Source organism: Glandiceps talaboti, chromosome 4, assembly GCF_964340395.1.
Source record: "Glandiceps talaboti chromosome 4, keGlaTala1.1, whole genome shotgun sequence".
NCBI lineage: Eukaryota > Metazoa > Hemichordata > Enteropneusta > Spengelidae > Glandiceps > Glandiceps talaboti.
The window spans coordinates 845,638-870,488 of record NC_135552.1 but is presented as its reverse complement, the minus strand read 5'-3'; the positions used below and the strand labels follow the sequence as shown (position 1 = coordinate 870,488).

The 24,851-nt window shown below is 36.5% G+C and overlaps 1 protein-coding gene across 2 annotated transcripts in view; it reads left to right on the top strand.

Moving 5' to 3' along the window:
• Positions 1–24,851, top strand: part of LOC144434653 (oxysterol-binding protein-related protein 11-like) — a 161,504-nt gene that overhangs the window by 113,474 nt on the left and 23,179 nt on the right. For both annotated transcript variants that reach the window (XM_078123157.1, XM_078123158.1), the window contains 4 exons: positions 662–743; positions 9,881–10,109; positions 13,866–13,976; positions 16,100–16,260. In XM_078123157.1, the coding sequence (XP_077979283.1) occupies positions 662–743; positions 9,881–10,109; positions 13,866–13,976; positions 16,100–16,260 (583 nt within the window). The remainder of the gene's footprint in view (positions 1–661; positions 744–9,880; positions 10,110–13,865; positions 13,977–16,099; positions 16,261–24,851) is intronic.

The following is a 24,851-nucleotide window of genomic DNA, read 5'->3' as shown; positions in this document are numbered from 1 at the left end:
GGTGAGATCCAATTCTAACAATGCTAGTGGTTAGATCTAATTCTAACAATGCTAGTGGTTAGATCTAATTCTAACAATCCTAGTGGTGAGATCCAATTCTAACAATGCTAGTGGTTAGATCTAATTCTAACAATGCTAGTGGTTAGATCTAATTCTAACAATCCTAGTGGTGAGATCTAATTCTAACAATGCTAGTGGTTAGATCTAATTCTAACAATGCTAGTGGTTAGATCTAATTCTAACAATCCTAGTGGGTAGATCTAATTCTAACAATCCTAGTGGTGAGATCCAATTTTAACAATGCTAGTGGTTAGATCTAATTCTAACAATCCTAGTGGTTAGATCTAATTCTAACAATGGTAGTGGTTAGATCTAATTCTAACAATGCTAGTGGTTAGATCTAATTCTAACAATCCTAGTGGTGAGATCTAATTCTAACAATGCTAGTGGTGAGATCTAATTCTAACAATGCTAGTGGTGAGATCCAATTCTAACAATGCTAGTGGTGAGATCTAATTCTAACAATGCTAGTGGTGAGATCTAATTCTAACAATCCTAGTGGTGAGATCTAATTCTAACAATGCTAGTGGTGAGATCTAATTCTAACAATCCTAGTGGAAAGATGATATGAACATGTGTATTGTTTTTGTTTTGTATCCAGAATACCATCACTGCCAACACCTGAAGCCAGAATGATGGCTGTCCTAGAATACTATCTGTGTTCATTCCATGTAGGCAGAAAGGTTAGTATGACTGAACTATTAAATGATCTAGAAAGTATGACCCATCATCACCAGCTGAACTGTATGGATGTTAACACGTGTTTAACTGCAGCAGTGTTAACATCTTGTGAACTGTATGGATGTTAACACGTGGTGAACTGCAGCAGTGTTAACATCTTGTGAACTGCATGGATGATAACACCTGGTGAACTGCAGCAGTGTTAACATTTTGTGAACTGCATGGATAATAACACCTGGTGAACTGCAGCAGTGCTAACATCTTGTGAACTGCATGGATGATAACAACTGGTGAACTGCAGCAGTGTTAACATCTTGTGAACTGCATGGATGATAACACCTGGTGAACTGCAGCAGTGTTAACATCTTGTTAACTGCATGGATGATAACATCTGATGAACTGCATGGATGATAACACCTGGTGAACTGCAGCAGTATTAACATCTGGTGAACTGCATGGATGATAACACCTGGTGAACTGCAGCAGTGTTAACATCTTGTGAACTGCATGGATGATAACACCTGGTGAACTGCAGCAGTGTTAACATTTTGTGAACTGCATGGATGATAACATCTGGTGAACTGCATGGATGATAATTCCTGAAATGGACATATCTGATACATTATGATCGTTTGTAATAAAATGCATAGATACAGGATAGTTACGATTCTTTTGTCTGGTCAAATGGAGATGTTCCACAAAACGATCACCAAGACAATGTACAGTTGATGCAATGCAATACACTACATTAGTAACAGGCACACTGTTCTTAGGGCCAAAAACATGATTAGTATTAATAATGAAACGACATGTACCACATCGAGTATGATCGCACGGAAAAGAACCAGCATTAACTTTCAATTCACGTTGTTCTGTACGTACCACCATATCTCTAAGACTGGTATCACGACGCCAAGCTGTTAATGGTACTTCAGGAAACAATGAATTGGTAACCCTATTAGAACGTAAGATATTAAAATGCTTGTATATAATGTTTTTAACTCTTGTTGAAAAGGGATGGTATGTAAGACCTAGTATGGGACGATCGTTGTTACTCTTCTGATCATGTGATTTGATACGAGCTTCCCCAGACAAAGTCGCATTATTTGGTAACAGACATAGGCTAACCATGTTGCGTTGATGGAAGCACGTGCAAAATTCAGCAGACCTTTTTCTGAAATCCAAATCACTACTACAAATACGACGTAAACAAAGTAATTGTGAATAGGGAATGGAATCTTTACACTTATTAGGATGTGATGAACCATACTGCAAATATGAATGTGAATCAGTAGGTTTAGTATAAATAGATGTAGCTATATGTAGCTATATCATCATCATCAATCCTAAGGGAGATGTCAAGGAAATTGATAGTTAGTTCTGAAATATCATAAGTATACTGAATAGCAGGATTAAAATTACATATGTAGTTAATAAACTGCATAAGGTCCTCAAGTTTGAGTGATGCTGCACCAACGCCGTCATCAATAAAATAAGGTGTTCTTGATAAGACATAAATAAACAAGCATAACTAGGTCCAAGACAACTTCCCATAGCAACGCCGCGTTTCTGCACAAAATACCTGTCATTAAAGGTAAAATGATTACAGGTAAGAACAAATACAAAAAACAAAAAATACAAAAAAAAAAAAAACAAGTTCTATCACAAATAGCTAATTTCTTGAACATTTTTTAATGGCATAAATCTAACATTTATCAACACACAGTCAGTTTTCCATATCTCAGTAACTAAATACAGGTAATTTACATATTTATTCTAATAAACATAAAAAAAAACCAAGCATTTAAGCCAAGGATGGTCAACTAATTATCTGGAAGTATAAATGTGAGTTGCCTTCCTCTGATGTAATGATTTATGTGCTTTAGATGGTCATCTCTAGCATTCCTTTAAAGTATATCGGCGTACTCTTGTCAATTTTCTGTTGAATTATTGATACCAAAGATAAAACTTTGCATATACTTGAATCATAAACACTGCAGTATTCAATTTTGGTAGACATGGACAAACTCTTAAATACACTTATATACCACTGAATAATAGGCAAGCATTAAATTTGAACACTGACCAAAGCAAGATTACATCTGTTTGAAAAAGCAGTGTGGATCAACCCTTTTCATGCCATTAATATGGTTTTGGATAAAAAAAAAAGAAAAAAAAAGAAAAAAAGAACAAGTTCAGCCAATCTAAGAAGTACGTGGGTAGGAGGGTCAAGTACAGGTCTCAAATTAAGACAGTGTTCGATTGCAACTGAACTTTCATTATGTGGTATGGAAGTATATAAGGACTTAACGTCCATAGAAAAAAGGTATCGTGGCTTACCTTGTTGGAATTGGAAGCCATTAAATACTTTAAGAGCATGGTTCATATCTTTAATGTAGGTAGGCTGAGATGCCACAATAGGTCGTAAAAGGGCATCTAAATAACACGCGATGTGTTCTGTAGGGCAGTTACAATCTGAGACGATGGGCCTACCAGGAATATTAACCTTATGTATCTTGGATAGTAGATAAAACATGGCTGTCCTTGGTTGACGGACTATAAGGTTGCGTGCTTCTGAAGGTAATTCGCCAGCGGATATAAAAGCGTTAACAGTATCCATAATTTCGCGTTGCACGTCTTCTGTAGTATCACATTCCAATTCCTGGTAAAAATCCGTGTTTAAAAGTTGTCTCTCTGCCTCAGCCACATACAGATCTTTATACCATACAACTACTGCTCTGCCTTTATCAGCAGGCTTAATAACAATATCATCGCGCTTTCTAAGGGATGAAATAGCATCGCGTTCTTCCTATGTGATGTTACTGAAAGGGAACTTGTTATTAAATTTAATAGTATAAACCTCATGCCTGCAAACATTGATGTAATGGTCAAGAGTACTATTGCGACCAGCTTGAGGTGTCCAATGTGACTTAACAGGAAGGGCGCCAAACAATCGTTGGTTATTGGTATTATTAACATGAGCTTCACCCTGGGTATCATTATCATCATTAGCAAAGTACTCTTTCAAGCGAAGACGACAGAAAAAACTTTCGACATACATACATACATACATACATACATACATACATACATACATACATACATACATACATACATACATACATGCATACATACATGCATGCATACATACATACATACACGTACATGCATACATACATGCATACATACATACATGCATACATACATACATACATACAGACATACATACATACATACATACATGCATGCATGCATGCATGCATGCATGCATGCATACATACATACATACATACATACATACATACATACATACATGCATACATGCATGCATGCATACATACATACATACACGTACATGCATACATACATACATACATACATACATACATGCATACATACATACATACATACATACATACATACATACAGTGTTCTGCCAAGGTTTCCAACTAGTGGGGACAAAGGCCCCCTGGTAGCAAAAGGTGGGGTCATTTGACAGGGAGTGGGGTCAATTATTTATTGTCTATGAAATTATATATATTACCTCAGACCACTATAGAGATACCGTGGTCTGAGATATTCCATTACACATAGACTACATAAAAAAATTCCATTCATAATAAGAGTTCCCAGTAAGCTATTTTTTTTGAAAACTGTGCACTACACATTACACCTTAGAAAAAGAAGGCAATTACAATTATGTAATTTTAAGTCATTTCTACAGCGTATATTATATATTGTTTAGAAAGATTAGACTGCCAGCTAGTCACAATTTTTAAACTGACTATCAATGAATAGCAATGCTCAAATTTATGATTCCTTTTCTCAGACAAGGACAAAGAACAACTTCAAAATTAGTGAACATATTATTGTATAAAAAATTTGAGAAATCCTAATCTTGTAACCACTTGTTTCATTTTTACAACTGTTACACTGCTGTGTTTATAATTCCCTCTTCAAATTCATGACAAGAGTTTTTTTTTTTTTTTAAACCAACATTTTGAAGAAAATAAACTCCCTGACTTTAAAAAGTACCAAATGTGAACGAAAAACTTACAAATAATACAGTCAAACAAACTTTCAAATAATTTATTTTTATTAATTACCATCACCGGCTGTGTAACATGATTTGGTCCTGCTATATCAAACAGCATTAGTTACATACATGTATTGTAAACTTGATACGGAAAGCTGACAGTAGGTGTCCTTGAAACTCAGAGATCTAAAACTATCAACAACGTCAAAGTTAGGATGCTTTGTAAATACAACTGTAATTATTTTCTGATTTCATCTCTGAGTTCATTCTTCATGTCTGACCGGGCGCACATGCCGTCTCAAGTGGTTATGCCAGTGATCACTCATTGATTCAGTGCCCAACATTCACATGTGTCACTGTCAACATCATGCAACACGATCCCCTAACACAGCTTTGTCAGAATCAAAATACACATGTACTCATTTTGTTTCCATTAATTTAACCCATCAACAAATGAAAATCACAACCTGTCCCATAAAATTTGGTTTCCTAAGGCTTATGTGGCAGAGAGATGTCCCGATTTCCTGTAGCAAGTTCAGTGTTTCACACACGTCAGTGAGTAGGTCAGAGGTCGAGACAGTGATGCGTCGGTAGGCAAAACATGTGAAGAGAGACGTCCATTTCGGCGTCTCATCTACTCCCTCTAATGTTTCAATTGAAGATTACGTTTTATCATAGTTGGATCTTTTTGTTGCATATTCCATTTGTTTGCATGTTAACAATAGAACTGCGCGTTGTCACTGTATCTTATATGATGTCAACAAAACTGTCGCTTATGGAGGCAGTATACTTTTTGTGGGATTGACGCCGGCCAGGGCAGGGGCTTGCCCTGGACTTAGGTGTCTGCCGTAAAATGAATGCGCCAAATTGACGCAAGGTGGGAAAATTATTGCGCCATTTGTAATTTTAGGGGGTCAATGTCACAAGGCCACGGCCTCGGCAGAACACTGTACATACATACATACATACATACATACATATTTATTTGTTTATTTATTATTTATTAAGCCGTGTACACAAGAAGTGACATTGGCAAGAAAATATACCAAATGAAACACTGATGTTTATAATGTCTTGAAAATATTAAGTATATCACTGAGATATTTAGCTGTGACACTTGCTATAGTATCATCTACAAATGAAAAAATGTACTTAAATAGAGAATGATTATCAAATTTAAGTAACTGTGACTGTAAACTAAATAAAATATCCAAGTATTCATCTCTTATCTTCTGAATTTTTTTCATTTTTACACAGTAATGCACAGTGAAATTCATCTCCAATACTCGAGCTACACAAGGTGCATAATCTCTGTTTCCTTTCAATATTCTTGTAACGGCCAGTTTCAATTGGCAATATATGGTTTGAAATCCATAGTTTTGTAACAGCTATTCTATCAAAGGTGTTTCCAACAACAGATAAATATTTTTCACGTTGAAAAGTTGACTTAATTTTTGAATAAACATGAAGTTTGTTGTTACTTGCCACAGATTTCTTCCACATGTCAATAAATTTTGATTTCAAAGAATCTTTAACTTTCTTTAATATAATAGACAATTTATAATTATCACCAACTATAAAATGGGAACAGTTACAAAATGAAAATACTGAATGAACAAAATCAAGATATATGGACTGGTGTTTTTCATGCAACCCCATTTCTAATTTGTATGCATAATCAAGTAAAGATGCCTCTTTAACTTGTTTTAACTGAAACCAATATTTGACAACATTTTCAATAACAGTAATTGATAATGGAAAACGACCTAATTCACCTAAACATGCATGAATACATGATGTTTTGTTAACTCCAAGCATATATCTACATGCTTTTATGTGTGTTGATTCAATATCATTCATCACAGGCTTAAGAAAGTATTCATTGAATTTGCCAACATCAACTCTACGGAATATGTAGGCACTCCAAACTTCAGATCCATATAATAATATTGGTTTGACCAAAGAGTCAAAGAGATGCAATTGAACATCAACTGAAGCTCCATTATGTGTATTCAGTACGTTAGTGTAAGTAAACAGAGCTCTCAAAGCATTATTCTTCAAAGCCACTCTAGTATTTTTGAAATTTCCTGAAGGGGTTAATGACATACCTAAATAAGTGTATGATGCAACAATGTCCACTCTTTCATTATAAATAAAGAAACTATATTTAAGTGGTTTAAAATTAGCATTGAACACCATAACTTTTGTCTTTTTAAGACTCACTGTTAGTTGCCATTTGTTGCAAAAGGATTCAAGTAATCTGAGTGAATGTTGTAAACCATGACTAGAAGTTGACAACAGTACAATATCATCAGCGAACATCAGGATCGGTAATTTCTTATCTAGCAAAAAGGGAGGATCAATACATTTTCTGTGAAGTAACATTGGCAAATCATTAATGAATAGGTTGAACAGTGTGGGACTTAGATTACAACCTTGTCTTGTACCAATACGAGAAGAAAAGAAATCAGTATAACCTGTTGGGAGTTTGATACAAGACTGAATATTATCATAACTACACTTGATGATATTCAAAAATTTACTACTGAAACCTTGTTTTGATAATTTGTAGAACAATCCTAAATGCCAAACACTATCAAAAGCTTTCTTAAGATCTACAAAACAAGCAAACACATGTTTTGATCTAGTTTGTAGAAGTTAATCAATGTCTTTAAAACAAATACATGATCTGATGTACAACAACCTTTCTGAAAATCTATTTGCTCACAATTCAACAAGTTATTCTTCTGAATGGAAATCTGAATTCGATTATTTAAAATAACAGTAAAAAGTTTACCAACACAACTACTTATAGTAATCCCTCTATAATTTGAAGGGTTATCTTTTGAACCGGACTTATGAATAGGGACAATGTAACCTTTACTCCAAATAGATGGAAATATTTCACTTTTCATAATTGTATTTAAAAGTTTAAGTAAAGCAGGCATTAGTATGGCTGAGCCACATTTCAACATTTCATTTAATATCCCATCATCCCCACATGCTTTACCTGATTTAAGTGTTTTTATGGCAGCAGAAACTTCAGTATCACTAATAGAAGAATCAAGTACCTCATTAAAGGAAAAATCAAAACCATTACTGAGCTTACTCTTGACTTTCGCTTCAAAATTATCATCAAAATTTTTAGAGCATAATCCTTTTTGAGCAAGCGATTTAAAATGCTCCACCCATACATCAGAAGTGATGTTATTATCATTTGAATCTTTCTTATTTTTCAGTAAATTAACCAAGTTCCAAAATTTTTTAGGATCATTTTTCTCAGCATTGGCAATAACAGACAGCGTGTTTTCTCTAAATTTCCTTTTACTATAACGCAATTGCTTTGTGTATATTTTCTTATATTGAAAGAACATTCCCCTTAAAATTGAATCATTTGGAGATTTGTGCAGTAATTTTCCAATCCTAATGATCTCTTTCTTCAAACGATAGCAGGAACTGTTATACCAAGGCTTACTAGTTCTCCGCTTGTTATTCAGTGATTTCTTTCTGAGATGTTTACAAGCAGAGTGAACAGTATCAGTAAAGTCACTAACTATATATAATGAATTAATACCAGTCATATCAGTTTCATAATTCTTACTGACTAAATTATTGAAATTACATTTGACTACTGGATCTGTCAAACCCTTGACAAAATGGTTACGATCTGACCACACAAAAGATTGGTGTGAATCATTAAGATTAGAACTCACTATCTATCTGAGTATGTGGTAACCTAAACCCAACAGAAATCATACAATGATCAGAAAAATGAGTTGGATAATACATACATACATACATACATACATACATACAGACAGACAGACAGACATACATACATACATACATACATACATACATACATACATACATACATACATACATATAGACATGCACACACGTACACACACATACATACATACATACATACATACATACATACATACATGTATGCATAAAGGTTTCTCCACAAATTTGATAAAATAGATTGCCTGTCTCATTTGCATAATGATTTGCATATCATTAACATATTTGCAGAGCTCAAAATTGAATATAGGGGCTACAGTGCTCAGCAGTGGGGCATACAGGTGCCAAGTATATGGGGGGGGGGGGGTCTAAAGAATTTATTTCAGTTTGAATGTTAAAAATCACAATTGATGATATCATGATTTATCATGTAAATGGCCCAGGAATAAAATTGACAGGTGACCCAAATTTGAGATTGTTTAACTTGTTAGTTCCCCAGCATAATGACATAGACTTGGCCTCTCATGCATACATCATGTACATGTATGATACAAATGTAGGTACCCATGTTAAACTGTGCATGTCTTCCCTAATACATCAATGTTATGATACAAATGTAGGTACCCATGTTAAACCATGCCACTAGCTTAATAACCATTGAGTAGTTTCAAATCGTTGGATTCATATTGTAAACTTGTGAATGATTCAGTAAAATAAAATAAAACACTTCATTTCAGTTTAGCTTTACACATTTGATCTTGAATTTATTTAATTGAAGTGAAAGGGACATTTTATCATAAAAATTTGTTGGAAACACAGTGTTTAATGCGATGCATTTGCAGTTATGAATTATACAATACGTCATCGCTCAAGTGGGCTATTGCAAAATGGCAGCCTTACTCCTATATCGATGATTGCAAATCATGTCCAAAGCAGATCATTTACGACTTTAATTCTACTGCAGAACCAAAACGGAGTAGTTATTCTTTGACAATAAGTGTATATTTTTATTCTCCCATTTTTATCTATCGGACCAATGTCAAAAATTGACATGACAACATACTTCCCGTACGTACCTACAATCTGTAGTATTATTATGTACTAACGGTATGCTTGAATAAATGTTCATGCACACTAGCGTGTCATGGTTCCAGCAGTTATTATTGTCAAACAACATTGTGGGTTTTCTCAGCAATTTTCACTAGTCCGTGGGACTAGCATGATTTTAAAACTACTAGTCCAACAAGAAATTGCACTAGTCCGGGTCTTCGGACCACAGTAATTTTTAACCCCTGAGTAGTGTATTCAATGTAGAGTACTGATTCAGGAATAATATAGAAAAATTGTTATTTACAGGGTTCCATTGCCAAGAAACCATACAATCCAATTATTGGAGAAACATTCCACTGTTCCTGGGAAGTTCCTCACAATTACAGCTGCCTAGCAACAGAGAGCAATATTATTAGCATAAGCCAATCGCAGAATAGCACTGTTAATGGAAATACAGAAGATAACCAATCAGCAAATGGTTTGCAAAATGATAGAATAACGTATGTAGCAGAGCAAGTGTCCCATCACCCACCAGGTAAGCTGAGATACTCCACAATTCAGTAGCATTCATGTTTTATGATTTTCCATGAAGTAACTTGTAGATTTCAGCAGTAAGGACATATTGAAATGACAAGGATTTAGATCAAGTGATTCATCAGTAGGGATTTTGATAATCTGTGTGTTAAAGAGAGAGTGTATCATTAGACTGACTTTTTAAGTAAGTATATAGAATTTTTTTTGAGGGAAGCCTTTTTTTGCTGGGATGATTCTAGTATCTTATCCATCTTGTCTTTGAAAAAAAAAGTGTAATATCTTAATTAATAATGTTAAGACTAATTTGTCCCCAACTGCTTGTGTCTGTCCAACTGTGCATGTGTGCTTGTGTTCACCCTTATATCTCTGACATGCATCAACTAATTTCCACCAAACCTGGCACAAAGGTATCACACAATGTGAGACATATGCACATCACTTGGTTTAATGACTGAATTCAATATGGCCGAATGGCAGCCACATTTGTTGAATTTCACAATATGCATCATAACTTTGGCGGTATAATATATATAATACCTACCCCAGCCATATTATCAAATATGAGCTTTCTTTTATGACCTTAACCTTTGACCATCAAAGTCTTCTTCAAGTTCAAATAGCCAACTTCGGGTTATCTTCATAGCTTTTGAATAAAACATTTCAAGTGATAATCCAATCTGATTAAAATATGATGTGGTAAAAGCAGCTAGATGCCTTTATTTACCTAAATGTACATTGTTTTGTGTAGTTTGTTTTGTTCTGGGTGATCGCTGCCTTCCCACATCTGAACCTATGTAATAGACAATCGCGTTTGAATCTCGCGCTTTCGATTGGCCAATCAGAATGAGCGCTACGTTGGCAGCTGCACACACTGGAGAAATTAAAGCGTGCTGATTGGTTGTGACAACCTTACAATATTGTCGACATTCAATGGGATTGTCCATTACACAGGTTCAGATGTGGGAAGGTGGCGATCACTCAGAATAAAACAAACGGCACAAAACGATGGAAATAGAGGTAAATAAAGGCATCTGGCAGCTTTTACCAGATCAGATTTTAATCAGATTGGTGATAATCATGACTTAGGTTTGACTGTGAGGCTTATGCAAGTCACTTTATAATTTCAGGACCTTGCCTGGAAGCAAGGTAGTGGCCATATTTGTGATTAAAAAGCACATTTCACATTTCACAAATTTTTAGACGACAGAGAAAGGGTTACATTCCTAGATATGTACACTTTAAGGTGGCCAAATACAAAAATATATTATTACTAATTGTATTGAAAACCCAACATGACATACATTTGTATCCCTGGAAAGTCTAACATTACAAAACATTTCCATGTAAAAATTGCCAAAATGTTAATCATCTTACACAACACAACACAACACAACACAACACAACACACAAGTGAGGGGGGGGGGGGTATGACTTTGACAGAACTCAAAAAGTTGAATAATCAAAGACTCCATTTACATGTCTATAGAAAGATAAGCTTTCTCTTTATATCTTGACCTTTTGATTTTTAGCACAAGTGAAGTGATAAGGTTCAGTAGTGCTATAGGCATGGCAAGGTGTGTGTGTGTGTGTGTGTGTGTGTGGATGTATGTGTGTGTGTGTGTGTGTGAAAACAACTTAAAGTTAAAACCTATTGGACAGATTGCTATGATTTTTGGTGGGTCCATTACTTTGGGTGTCTAGTTGGGAAATTGTTCAAATCAAAATGATCTTACCACCCTTGTGTGATTTGGGTTAAAAACTGTGATTTTTGTTCAAAAATCTTATAACACAAACACTACTGTGCAGTTCGTTCTGAAATTTGGTATAAAAAGTTAGTAGCGGTGTGCTGATTAAGATTGTTTCATGACATGATGATTCCATGAGTTATATGCAAATATGCTAAATATGCAAATGCAAATATGCTAAATATGTAAATATGCTAAAAATTTTAAAATTTAAGTGGGATGCTTGCCGGGGTGCACAGATGAAGAAATATTAAACATATAATGATCTCATCAGTAATATGCAAATTAGGGTGTAAAAATGTGAATGTTGGTCAAAAATTTATCTCAAAAATGTACTTGGTCAGTGAGACTGAAACTTGGTGAGATGTTTCAAGAAGTGTTATTCTGGAGAGTTTCTTCAAAATATTTTAATACAATTGGCCCTAGCAACCATGACCATGTCCATAGCAACAACCAAATGGCAATATATTTTTGTCAAATAACAACATCATCTGGTTGGCAAGTGAGTAAACATTCAAAAATGTATGCAAATATCCCTAGCAACCATGACCACGCCCATAGCAACAGCCAAACGGTGGTGTATTTCACAATGATAACAACACGGATTAATAGGCAAGTCAAACATTTAAAAATGTATAAAAATTTGCCTAGCAACAAGCCCACCATGCCCATAGCAATAATCAAATCGCGTATATTGAAAATATAACAGGAATCAGTAGACAAATGAATAAACATTCAAAAAATGTTTGTAAATGTGCCTAGCAACAAGACCACACCCATAGCATCAGCCACACGATCATGTATATTGCAAAGATAACAGGGATTAATAGACAAATGAATCAATATTCAAAAAATGTATGCAAATGTAACTAGCAACAAGACCACGCCCATAGCAACAGCCAAACGATCAGGAATATTGCAAAAATGTATGCAAATATGTCTAGTAACATGACCACACCATAGCAACAGCCAATTGATTGCTAATGTTGCAAAGATAACAACTTGGTTGGATAAGCAACTGGATTCACCAATTGAACACCTATACCAAGCATGGATCAACATTTTAAACACAACTGAACTGGCCTGGCAGCCATTTTGTTTGCGAATTTTCCATGTCCAAAGCCATAACTCAGACATGCTTGAAAAGATCCCATTCAAAGTTGGTATTAGGACAGTGTTCTATGACATACATGTGCATATCCATTTTCATCGTGATACAATCCAATATGGCTGCCTAGCAGCCATTTTGTTTGCGAATTTTCCATGTCCAAAGCCATAACTCAGACATGCTTGAACAGATCTCATTCAAAGTTGGTATTAGGACAGTGTTCTATGACATACATGTGCATATACATTCGTCGTGATACGATTTCCCATACCCGACCCATCCTTTATTGTTGTAGGCATGTTCCATGTCCAACAAGCAGACAAACATATCTAAGTCTGTTTGATTTAGGTTCACAAGTGTTGTTGCGTGATCAGAGTAGTGATAATTCCTTAAAACCCAATCATAGCGGGGACTATGTCATTCTCAATGACTTGTGATCACATATATTGTGAACATAATATCAGGAATTTGTACGCAAGTCAACAAAAACATACAAAAATGTATGCAAATATATCTTACAACATGACCACGCCCATTGCAGCCAAATAATAGAGTATATCGTAAAGATAGCAACATGGCTGGATAGGCAACTGGATAGTCATTCAGCAGATGAACACCTATTGTTAGCATGGACTAGCATATGGATAAACATTTTTAAAAACTGTACAGTTGTGCTACAGTGCCATTGGCGGTATTTTTAAAAACTGTACAGTTGTGCTTTAACTAAAGCAATTGGCGCTGTTTTTGCTATCCATGTTCAGGATCAAATAGGAAATTGGTCAATAAAAATCAATAAGTCTGTAGATACAAAAGAGAACATTTAAATTTGCACTATAACTGACATGTAACACACCACTTGGACTATGTCTTCAATGAAGGCTTGTTTCTTTTGTTTTCCATCCAGTTTCGGCATTTTATGCAGAGTGTAAAAAGAAGAATATATGTATGAATACCTGGGTATGGACAAAGTCTAAATTCCTTGGAATGTCTGTAGGTGTTGTCAATGTTGGGGAAGGTCAGTTTAACATTTCTTATGTACTTGCTTTTGATTGGATGATGTGTTGATGGTGCTAATAGGATGATTATGTTGAATGATGATGCTGGTTGAGCAGTCGCTTTGATGCTGATTGTGTTGATGGTTCTGATTGGGTGATGGTGTTGATGATGCTAATTAGATGACTGTGTTGATGGTTCTGATTGGGTGATGGTGTTGATGATGCTAATTGGATGATTGCGTTGATGATGCTAATTAGATGACTGTGTTGATGGTTCTGATTGGGTGATGGTGTTGATGATGCTAATTAGATGACTGTGTTGATGGTTCTGATTGGGTGATGGTGTTGATGATGCTAATTAGTTCCAGAGGACCTAGGGGGCCCGCTTTGAACTCTTGATTTACCTGACACACAAGCTTTCTTTCTTTCTCAATTGATCACATCGTGTTTCCCCTACCATGTTCCACGCAGTAGGAGACAACGCTACTCACGATGCATTTTGGTCTCCACTTACGAAGTTTGGTTTACCTAGGGGTATATTGGACATTGAAATCATGATTTATGCATATTTTATGCTTGATATTTCATTTGGATAATTTTTTTCAACTTGTTTTGAGGCAATGAAAGTCAATAGACAATTGGATCAATCCTATTTTGTCAATCAAATTTTTTCATTCTACGACATTAAACGCAAGTACTCACAGAACACACTGTACTTTCGGTTCCAGCTATGGGACTTTGTTTTGAAACAATCGTGTTTACAATCAGAAATACAAAGTCAGCTGCTTATAACAATCTAGGCATATCAACGACATTCACATAGGCAGAGATCCCTGGAAACTGAGTATATTTTTAGATATTTTCCGTGTTTTCTTTTTTTTTTTTTTTAAATGCTAACCCATGCCAAATGAATTTCCACAGGGTTAAGGTACCCGGGCAATGATCGCTGTCCCAGCGAGGCTGTAGATCTGTAACATTCATTGTTGACTTCACAGGCCATTCATATAGCAATTTGCTTTTCAATTTTCATGAAACATTGAATACAGACTTTATAATGCCTCGTGAATTGATGTATGAAAAAAATTGATGAACAGATCTCATTCAAAGTTGGTATTAGGACAATGTTCTATGACATACATGTGCATATTCATTGTTGTCGTGATACGATCCAATATGACCGCCTAGCAGCCATTTTGTTTGCAAATTTTCCATGTCCAAAGCCATAACTCAGACATGCTTGAACAGATCTCATTCAAAGTTGATATTAGGACAGTGTTCTATGACATACATTTGCATATCCATTTTTGTCGTGATACAATCCGATATGGCTGCTTGGCAGCGATTTTGTTGGCGCAGTTTTCATGTCCAAAGCCGTAACTCAGACATGCTTGAACAGGTCCCGACCCATTCTTTTCTATTGATGGTTTATTCCATCACATCATCTTGAAGACTAGGCATGTCCCATGTCCAACGAGGAGACACAACATGAGTAGGCATGTTCCATGTCCAACGAGCAGACACAACATATCTAAGTCTGTTTGATTTAGGTTCACAAGTGTTGTTATGTGATCAGAGTAGTGATATGAAGAAAATGACAACATAAACTGCCAGTTCCTTAAAACCCAATCATAGCGGGGAGTATGTCATTCTCAATTACTTGTTTGGTAAAGGATCAGGAACATTGGAATATCTTCCCCTCTCTACTGGGCATGCTGACAAACAGACAAGTTGACTTGTGCAATTAAAAAAGTTCAAAGGCGGTCTCGCTCAAAACACTTTGTGCTGTGTCTGATTACATCAGAATCAGTTGAGCGATCGCTACCCAATTATTTTAAGTTTTGAAAGTTTTGTGAGAAATTTCTCACTGACACCTGTCCTCTGGAACATTGCTTTTGCTTGCAAATGCTAACTAGTTGGATGATTGTGTTGATGGTTCTAATAGTCTACAGTGATTGTGTGATGATTGACTAAGTGTGTGGATACTGATTTGGTGAACCATGAATATATGAAAATATGAAAAGGAACATTTCTCATGGAAGTAGACACTGTATAAAGTAATAAATTTGGAACTATTGGCCTTACTGGAACTCTTTTTGTTTAGTACATACTTGCAAAATAAAAAAAAATTATCTCTCCATTTCAGGTGTAATATATGACTTAGAACACAATGAAGAATATACCTATACACTACCCAGTGCATATGGTAGAAACATACTGACAGTGCCATGGATGGAATTAGGTGGCAAAGTTACTCTAGGTTGTGCCAAAACAGGATACAGTGCATCAGTTACATTTCACACAAAGGTTAGTTAGGTAGTAACATTACAGTGAATTAGTATAAGTGGTAAAGTTACATTACAGTGGGTTAGATGGTAAAGTTACATTACAGTGAGTCAGGTGGTAAAGTTACATTACAGTGGGTCAGGTGGTAAAGTTACATTACAGTGGGTCAGGTGGTAAAGTTACATTACAGTGGGTTAGATGGTAAAGTTACATTACAGTGAGTCAGGTGGTAAAGTTACATTACAGTGGGTCAGGTGGTAAAGTTACATTACAGTGAGTCAGGTGGTAAAGTTACATTACAGTGGGTTAGATGATAAAGTTACATTACAGTGGGTCAGGTGGTAAAGTTACATTACAGTGGGTCAGGTGGTAAAGTTACATTACAGTGAGTCAGGTGGTAAAGTTACATTACAGTGGGTCAGGTGGTAAAGTTACATTACAGTGGGTCAGGTGGTAAAGTTACATTACAGTGGGTTAGATGGTAAAGTTATATTACAGTGGGTCAGGTGGTAAAGTTACATTACAGCGAGTCAGGTGGTAAAGTTACATTACGGTGGGTTAGATGGTAAAGTTACATTGCAGTGAGTCAGGTGGTAAAGTTACATTACAGTGGGTTAGGTGGTAAAGTTACTTTACGGTGGGTTAGATGATAAAGTTACATTACAGTGAGTTAGATGATAAAGTTACATTACAGTGGGTTAGGTGGTAAAGTTACATTACATTGGGTTAGGTGGTAAAGATACATTACAGTGAGTCAGGTGGTAAAGTTACATTACAGTGAGTCAGGTGGTAAAGTTACATTACAGTGGGTCAGGTGGTAAAATTACATTACAGTGGGTCAGGTGGTAAAGTTACACTACAATGAGTTAGGTGGTAAAGTTACATTACAATGAGTTAGGTGGTAAAGTTACATTACAATGAGTCAGGTGGTAAAGTTACATTACAATGAGTTATGCGGTAAGTTATACACTATTGCGAGTTAGCCAGAAAAGTTACTATGATGACTTTGGCAGAAAAGTTACATTATAGTGACTTTATAAGCAGTTACTGTAAAGTTACACTACAGTGACTTAGGTATTAAAGTTACACTTAGATGAGTTAGCCAGAAAAGTTGCACTGTGGTGAGTAAGATAGTATAGTTACACTGAGGTGAGTCAGCAAAAAAACCTGCACTGAGGTGTTCTTAGGTAGTAAAGACACACTGAGGTGAGCTAGCCAGAAAAGTTATACTACGGTGAATTAGGCAGTACAGTTATAGTTAAAGTTAAAGTTACAGAAAGGTAAATCAGGTGGTAAAGTTACACTGAGGTGAGTCAGCCAGAAATGTTACACCAAGGTGAGTTAGGCATTTAAGTTACACTAAGGTGAGGTTGGGCAGTAAAGTTATATTAAGGTGGGTTGGGCAGTAAAGTTATATTAAGTTGGGGTGGGCAGTAAAGTTATATTAAGGTGGGTTGGGTTGGGCAGTAAAGTTATATTAAGGTGGGTTGGGTTGGGCAGTAAAGTTATATTAAGGTGGGTTGGGTTGGGCAGTAAAGTTATATTAAGTTGGGTTGGGTTGGGCAGTAAAGTTATATTAAGGTGGGTTGGTCAGTAAAGTTATATTAAGTTGTGTTGGGCAGTAAAGTTATATTAAGGTGGGTTGGGCAGTAAAGTTATATTAAGGTGGGTTGGGCAGTAAAGTTATTTTAAGTTGGGTTGGTCAGTAAAGTTATATTAAGGTGGGTTGGGCAGTAAAGTTATATTAAGGTGGGTTGGGCAGTAAAGTTATATTAAGTTGGGTTGGGCAGTAAAGTTATTTTAAGTTGGGTTGGTCAGTAAAGTTATATTAAGGTGGGTTGGGCAGTAAAGTTATATTAAGGTGGGTTGGGCAGTAAAGTTATATTAAAGTGTACATGCAAAGGTACATACTTTTTTTCGTAATTATGTTTATTTTGCCATAAAAATAAATGAAATTGCATTCATACCTCTAAATATTGCGCGCATTGGCAAGAAAGTCGCAAAAATACTTGCCCCCTTAATCCCCTGTGCTTCGACTAACTTCGGCACCGCAACCAGCTCACGAAAGGTGTCGAGGTCCCACGTGTTACAAAAGCCTTCTAAGCCTTTGTGTAATGTTTACTTATGAATTACTAATTATGCTTGCATTATAGTATTATCTGTAACTGTACATATTGTGGTGTACCAGTTTAGTCTTCCGACAACAATGGTTCCGTGGTGTTTTGTCGGCAGCACCCGCAGTGAAACATCACCCTGCACATATTTCCGAGTGATATAACTGAGTAGGTAATAATGGGTGAAGGCAGTTGAAATCACGTAAAAACTGGACAGTGACGCCATACAGTGAAAGTCGGTAAATGTTACCGGGGCGGGGTTCTCCACGCCACCGGTGTAGCCATGATCAAAGCGAAAAAAGGAAGACAAATAAAATAATTTGAAATGATGTTTTCAAGAAAGCAAGTTAGCTTCATAAAATATTTTCATTACGATAGCATTTGTTTTTAAACAATGCGTAGTCCGATTGTATGTTTTGATTTCCATGTTGCTGGGAGTCGATTGTTTTCATTGTGATACATCACATACATCGTCGGAATCATATCAAAGTAAAAAGACGCAACGCTCATTATAATGTTGCTATTTTTGTTTCCATTGTTTTGTCTACATGAACAATTACCGTGTCATGCCAATCACATGTCAAAAGTGGATGGACACAGCAAAGCCAGTCAGCACTAAGCTTCACGCTCCCAGGTCAAATAACTTCCACAACGTAAGACATGTCTATCCATAAAAAACTCAAACAAAAATGGTCGGAGACAATACACAATACACCACAGTACGGCCGGCTTCAGTGAACATGGGCCATGCTTTGAAAGAAGATGAAACCACTTCATGTCACTGTGTGGATGGTAATGAACGCAGTAAAAATGAAATAAAGTACGTGTACACATAGCTTTCAAGAGGGACGGTTATCCAACAAAACGTTCTGCTCTAACGAATTTGTGGGTCTACTTTCGCGAAGATTTTGAATGGTCATAGATTGAATGTACTGTTACAACACGCTACATTTGAACAACTTGAGAGAATATTATGGGGAACTCTTGAAGCCATTCTCATTCTCTGTATGATGGGTATGGAAATATTACATAATTTTCGTTTCGATTACATTGTCTGCTGGAGCTGTTTTCCACCCATTGAATAGTTATGTCAACAAAGGACGCTGATAACAGCATCCACTTTATGTAAACAACACGGCTTCACTAGGACATACTCATTCACTACCAGAGGAACTATCGTTACTGCTAGCGGTCGGTTCGAATGAATTTGGCTAAATCACACCATCAGATGTTAATGCTGGAGTGTATTGCTCTACGCTTGAGGAATCTGATCAATATTCAACGTCGGGTTCTGGCGAAAACGGGTTTTGAAGTTGACCTTCTGGTTCGACCATAATGGCTTTGCATGTAAAGATACACTAACGAATGCGTTTGTGTTCCCGAAGTGACGTCATAAAGTTCCAAATCCTGTCCTATCCATATGCAAATGAGAGGTACTTACCTGAAGGTGCTCTGTGGCTGAGCCAAGAGTGCCTCATTTTTCGCGCAATTTCTCGTGTTAGAATTATATTGTACTATTACAAACCCGATTTCCTTTATTTGTATGGCAAAATAAACATAATTACGAAAAAAAGTATGTACCTTTGCATGTACACTTTAAGTTGGGTTGGGTTGGGCAGTAAAGTTATATTAAGGTGGGTTGGGCAGTAAAGTTATATTAAGTTGGGTTGGGCAGTAAAGTTACATTAAGTTGGGTTGGGTTGGGCAGTAAAGTTATATTAAGGTGGGTTGGGCAGTAAAGTTATATTAAGGTGGGTTGGGCAGTAAAGTTATATTAAGTTGGGTTGGGCAGTAAAGTTACATTAAGTTGGGTTGGGCAGTAAAGTTACATTAAGTTGGGTTGGGCAGTAAAGTTACATTAAGTTGGGTGAGGTTGGGCAGTAAAGTTATATTAAGTTGGGTTGGGCAGTAAAGTTACATTAAGTTGGGTGAGGTTGGGCAGTAAAGTTATATTAAGGTGGGTTGGGCAGTAAAGTTATATTAAGGTGGGTTGGGCAGTAAAGTTATATTAAGTTGGGGTGGGCAGTAAAGTTACATTAAGTTGGGTGAGGTTGGGCAGTAAAGTTATATTAAGTTGGGTTGGGCAGTAAAGTTACATTAAGTTGGGTGAGGTTGGGCAGTAAAGTTATATTAAGGTGGGTTGGGCAGTAAAGTTATATTAAGGTGGGTTGGGCAGTAAAGTTATATTAAGTTGGGGTGGGCAGTAAAGTTATATTAAGTTGGGTTGGGTTGGGCAGTAAAGTTATATTAAGTAGGGTTGGGTTGGGTTGGGCAGTAAAGTTATATTAAGGTGGGTTGGGCAGTAAAGTTATATTAAGTTGGGTGAGGTTGGACAGTAAAGTTATATTAAGGTGGGTTGGGCAGTAAAGTTATATTAAGGTGGGTTGGGCAGTAAAGTTATATTAAGTTGGGTTGGGCAGTAAAGTTATATTAAAGTGGGTTGGTCAGTAAAGTTATATTAAGGTGGGTTGGTCAGTAAAGTTATATTAAAGTGGGTTGGGCAGTAAAGTTATATTAAGGTGGGTTGGTCAGTAAAGTTATATTAAGGTGGGTTGGGCGGTGAAGTTATATAAAGGCAAGTTAGGCAGTAAAGTTACAGAAAGGTAAATTATGTGGTAAAGTTACACTAAGTCAAGTTGAGCAGTAAAGTTACACTGAAGTGAGTTAGGCAGTAAAGTTACACTGTGGTGAGTTAGGCAGTAAATTTACATTGCGGTGAGTTAGGCAGTAAAGTTAAACTAAGGTGAGTTAGGCAGTAAAGTCATATTAAGGTGAGTTAGGAAATAAAGTTATATTAAGGTGAGTTAGGCAGTAAAGTCATATTAAGGTGAGTTAGGAAATAAAGTTATATTAAGGTGAGTTAGGCAGTAAAGTCATATTAAGGTGAGTTAGGAAATAAAGTTATATTAAGGCGAGTAAGACAGTAAAGTTACAGAAAGGTGAGTTAGAGTTAGACAGTAAAGTTACAGAAAGGTCAGTTAGTGGTAAAGTTACACTGACATGGGCAGTAAAGTTATATTAAAGTGAGTTATAACTTTACTGTCAAGGTGAGTTAGTTGGTAAAGTTACAGAAAGGTAAGTTAGGTGGTAAAGTTACAGTGAGGTGAATTAGGCAGTAAATTACACGAAGGTGAGCAACCAGAAAGTTACACTACTGTGCGTTTGGCAGCAAAGTTACATGAAGGTGAGTTAGTCAGTAAAGTTACACTAATTTGAGTTTAATAGATGGTAAAGTTACACTCAGGTGATTTAGGTGGTTAGTGCCAAACTGGATACAGTTCAAACAAACCTTCATCTTGGCCAGGTGCTAGTAGGTATAACTTGATATAATGCATGTCACTTCATTTTATGGCAGCCATATTTGTTGAAACAAGATTTCATTGAAGATATAGATGGCAACCTTTCAACTTACTAATTCTGAATATTTTAGCCCCTGAAGGCGATGGCAATTGCAATGAACTCCGTCCATCTGTGCATCTATTTGCCTGTCTGTCTGTCCGTTCATGAGTGTACGTACGCATGTACTTACGTACATAATACGCCATTTCCCAGACACGCAATATCTGATTTCTTTCAAATGGGGCATAAAGGTGACATGTCATGGAACATATGCACGTCAATTTGTTTTTAGCACAACTGAACTACAATGTAGGTTCAGTAGTGCTATAGGCATCGAGCGGTGTCTGTCTGTCTGTCTGTCTGTCTGTCTGTCTGTGGATAAAAACCTGATTGACTATGGTATTTGATGGGGACATTACTTGTGGGATCGAGTTGGGAAATTGTTCAAATGAAAATGATTGCATCACAGGTGTTTGATTTGGGTAAAAAAATCTGATTTTTTGGTAAAAAAAACTTAAACTCAGAAACTACGGGGCAGATTGGTGCGAAATTTGGTGGGAACATTCTTAAGGGGGTGTTAAGTAAGATTTCTTCATGACATGATGATTCCATCAGTAATATGCAAATTTGGGCTAAAAATGTTTCTTTTTGGTCAAAAATCAATAATTCCAAAACTACTGAGCAGATTGGACTGAATTTTAATGGGAATGGATTTAGGAATGTATAGACAAAAAAATATTAAGGATACAATGATGTCATCAGTGATATGCAAATTAGGTGTAAAAATGTTTATTTTTGGTCAAAAACTTATATCTCACAAAGTACTTGGTCAATGAGACTGAAACTTGGTGAGATGTTTCTAGAAGTGTTATTATGCAAATTTTCTTCAAAATATTTTGACACAATTGGCCCTAGAAACCATGACCACACCCTTAGCAACAATCAATTGGCAGTATGGTTTTGTCAAATAACAACATCATCTGGTAATGAGTAAACATTCAAAAAATGTATGCAAAAATCCCTAGCAACCATGACCACGCCCATAGCAACAGCCAAATGGTGGTGTATTTCACAAAGATGACAGGGATTAATAGACAATTGAATAGACATTTGAAAAATGTATGTAAATTTGCCTAGCAACAAGACCACGCTATAGCAACAGCCAAATAATCACGTATATTGCAAAGATAACAACAGGAATAGAAAGACAAATGGATAAACATTCAAACAATGTATGCAAATGTGCCTAGCAACAAGACCACGCCCATAGCAACAGCCAAATGATCACATATATTGTGAAGATAATATCAGGAATTCATACACAAGTCATCAAAAACATACAAAAATGTATGCATATATCTCTAACAACATGACCCACCCATAGGAACAGCCAAATGATAGCATATATCGCAAAGATAGCAACATGGTTGGATAGGCAACTGGATAGTCATTCAGCAAATGAACACCTATTGTTAGCATGGACTAACATATGGATAAACATTTTTAAAAACTGTACAGTTGTGCTACAAAGCCATTGGCAGTATTTTTTGATATATGTAAATTTGACCATGATTTATATAGCAGTTTTGTTGCCAGCCATCTTGATATCATCGTGTCGTACATAAAATGACTCCCAAAAGTCAAATAAGGACAACATCTAGGGACAACGTAAAATGTTTGGTGATTGGTTGCTCATTTGGTTAATTATATTCTTCTTTTAGCAATAGTCATATTCATTTCCTGGCTTTCGTCTTATGTCCACGAGGTTTGCTTTCATCTCAGTCCGTAAGCAACCCTACTTGGCTACCAATGCTATGGGCATCTCTCAGAATCATCCTATGATGTAAGTTGTCGAAGCATTCTCCTGGATGTAGATGGACTCGACAGTAAGCACAGTCCTTGGATATTTCAGGCAGCCGTCCCTTCGGTGTTCTAGTACATTCCTTGGAATAGACTTTGCAAGACTTCTGTCTTCCAGGAAATTCACCCGTATGTACGTAATGGCATTCTCAGGACGTATGAAAGACTTACTGACAGTCTGTAAAATTGCTCGTACATATGGCTGCAGATGAATGATGTAACCACCAATTAGCTGTTTGCCCTCATTGATGTTAAACTTGTGGGATATCTTGGTCTCTTGGTAATCCATCTTTCACAGGCGTTCAACAGAGCAATATGGATCATGAAGTTGGCTAGATACGTCCACCAACTGTTCTTCCGTCCAATATGGTAATATTTATACTTCTGTTTGTCACGGTCAACACCTCCCATGTATTTCCGATATTGAAATAGTGAGACCAGCATTTCTTGCTCGTTGTCGTCAGGTATAGTGGTCAGAAGAGCATAGACTATGTTCAGGATTAGGATTTGGGGGTTATCGTCTTGATAGGCTGTGATATTCAGCACAGCTAGCATCCACAGCTGTACGGATCGCGGGATGCACCTTTCACTTCTTCCACCTTCATCTTTAGCTTTTAGGGTGGTATCAGGGTCTTTCTTTCTACGATGGTTGTAACTGCTAACCATGTAGATTTTCTCTTTTCTTTGCATCATCCCTCTCCTTTGTCTGTGTATACTTAACACCCAGTTAGAAGTTGAAACTTCAAATTTCACCATGCCCTCATGTAGTGATACGATATAAACTGTCCGGGATTGTAGTTAGTCCCCGGGACGGGGTCTTATGGATTGGGTTCCGTCTGTCCGTCTGTCCAGAGCTGTTTCTTGGCGATGCCTGGACCGATTTTTTTCAAACTTGGTACCGGGGCAACATACAATGGCATACATATGCCCATCAATTTGTATTATGATACGATCCAATATGTCCGCCTAGTACCCATTTTGTTTGTGAATTTTCCCTTTCCATAGACATAACTCAGACATGCTTTAACAGATCTCATTCAAAGTTGGTATAAGGACAGTGTTCTATGACATACATGTGCATATCCATTTTCATCGTGATACAATTGGATATGGCTGCCTGGCAGCCATTTTGTTGGCGCAGTTTTCATATCCAAAGCCATAACTCAGACAGAGTAGTGAACAGAGTAGTGATATCAAAAACAACCATATGAGGCCAAACTACATTAACCAGGTTTGAAAATGACAACATAAACTGCCAGTTCCTTAAAACCCAATCATAGCGGGGACTATGTCATTTTC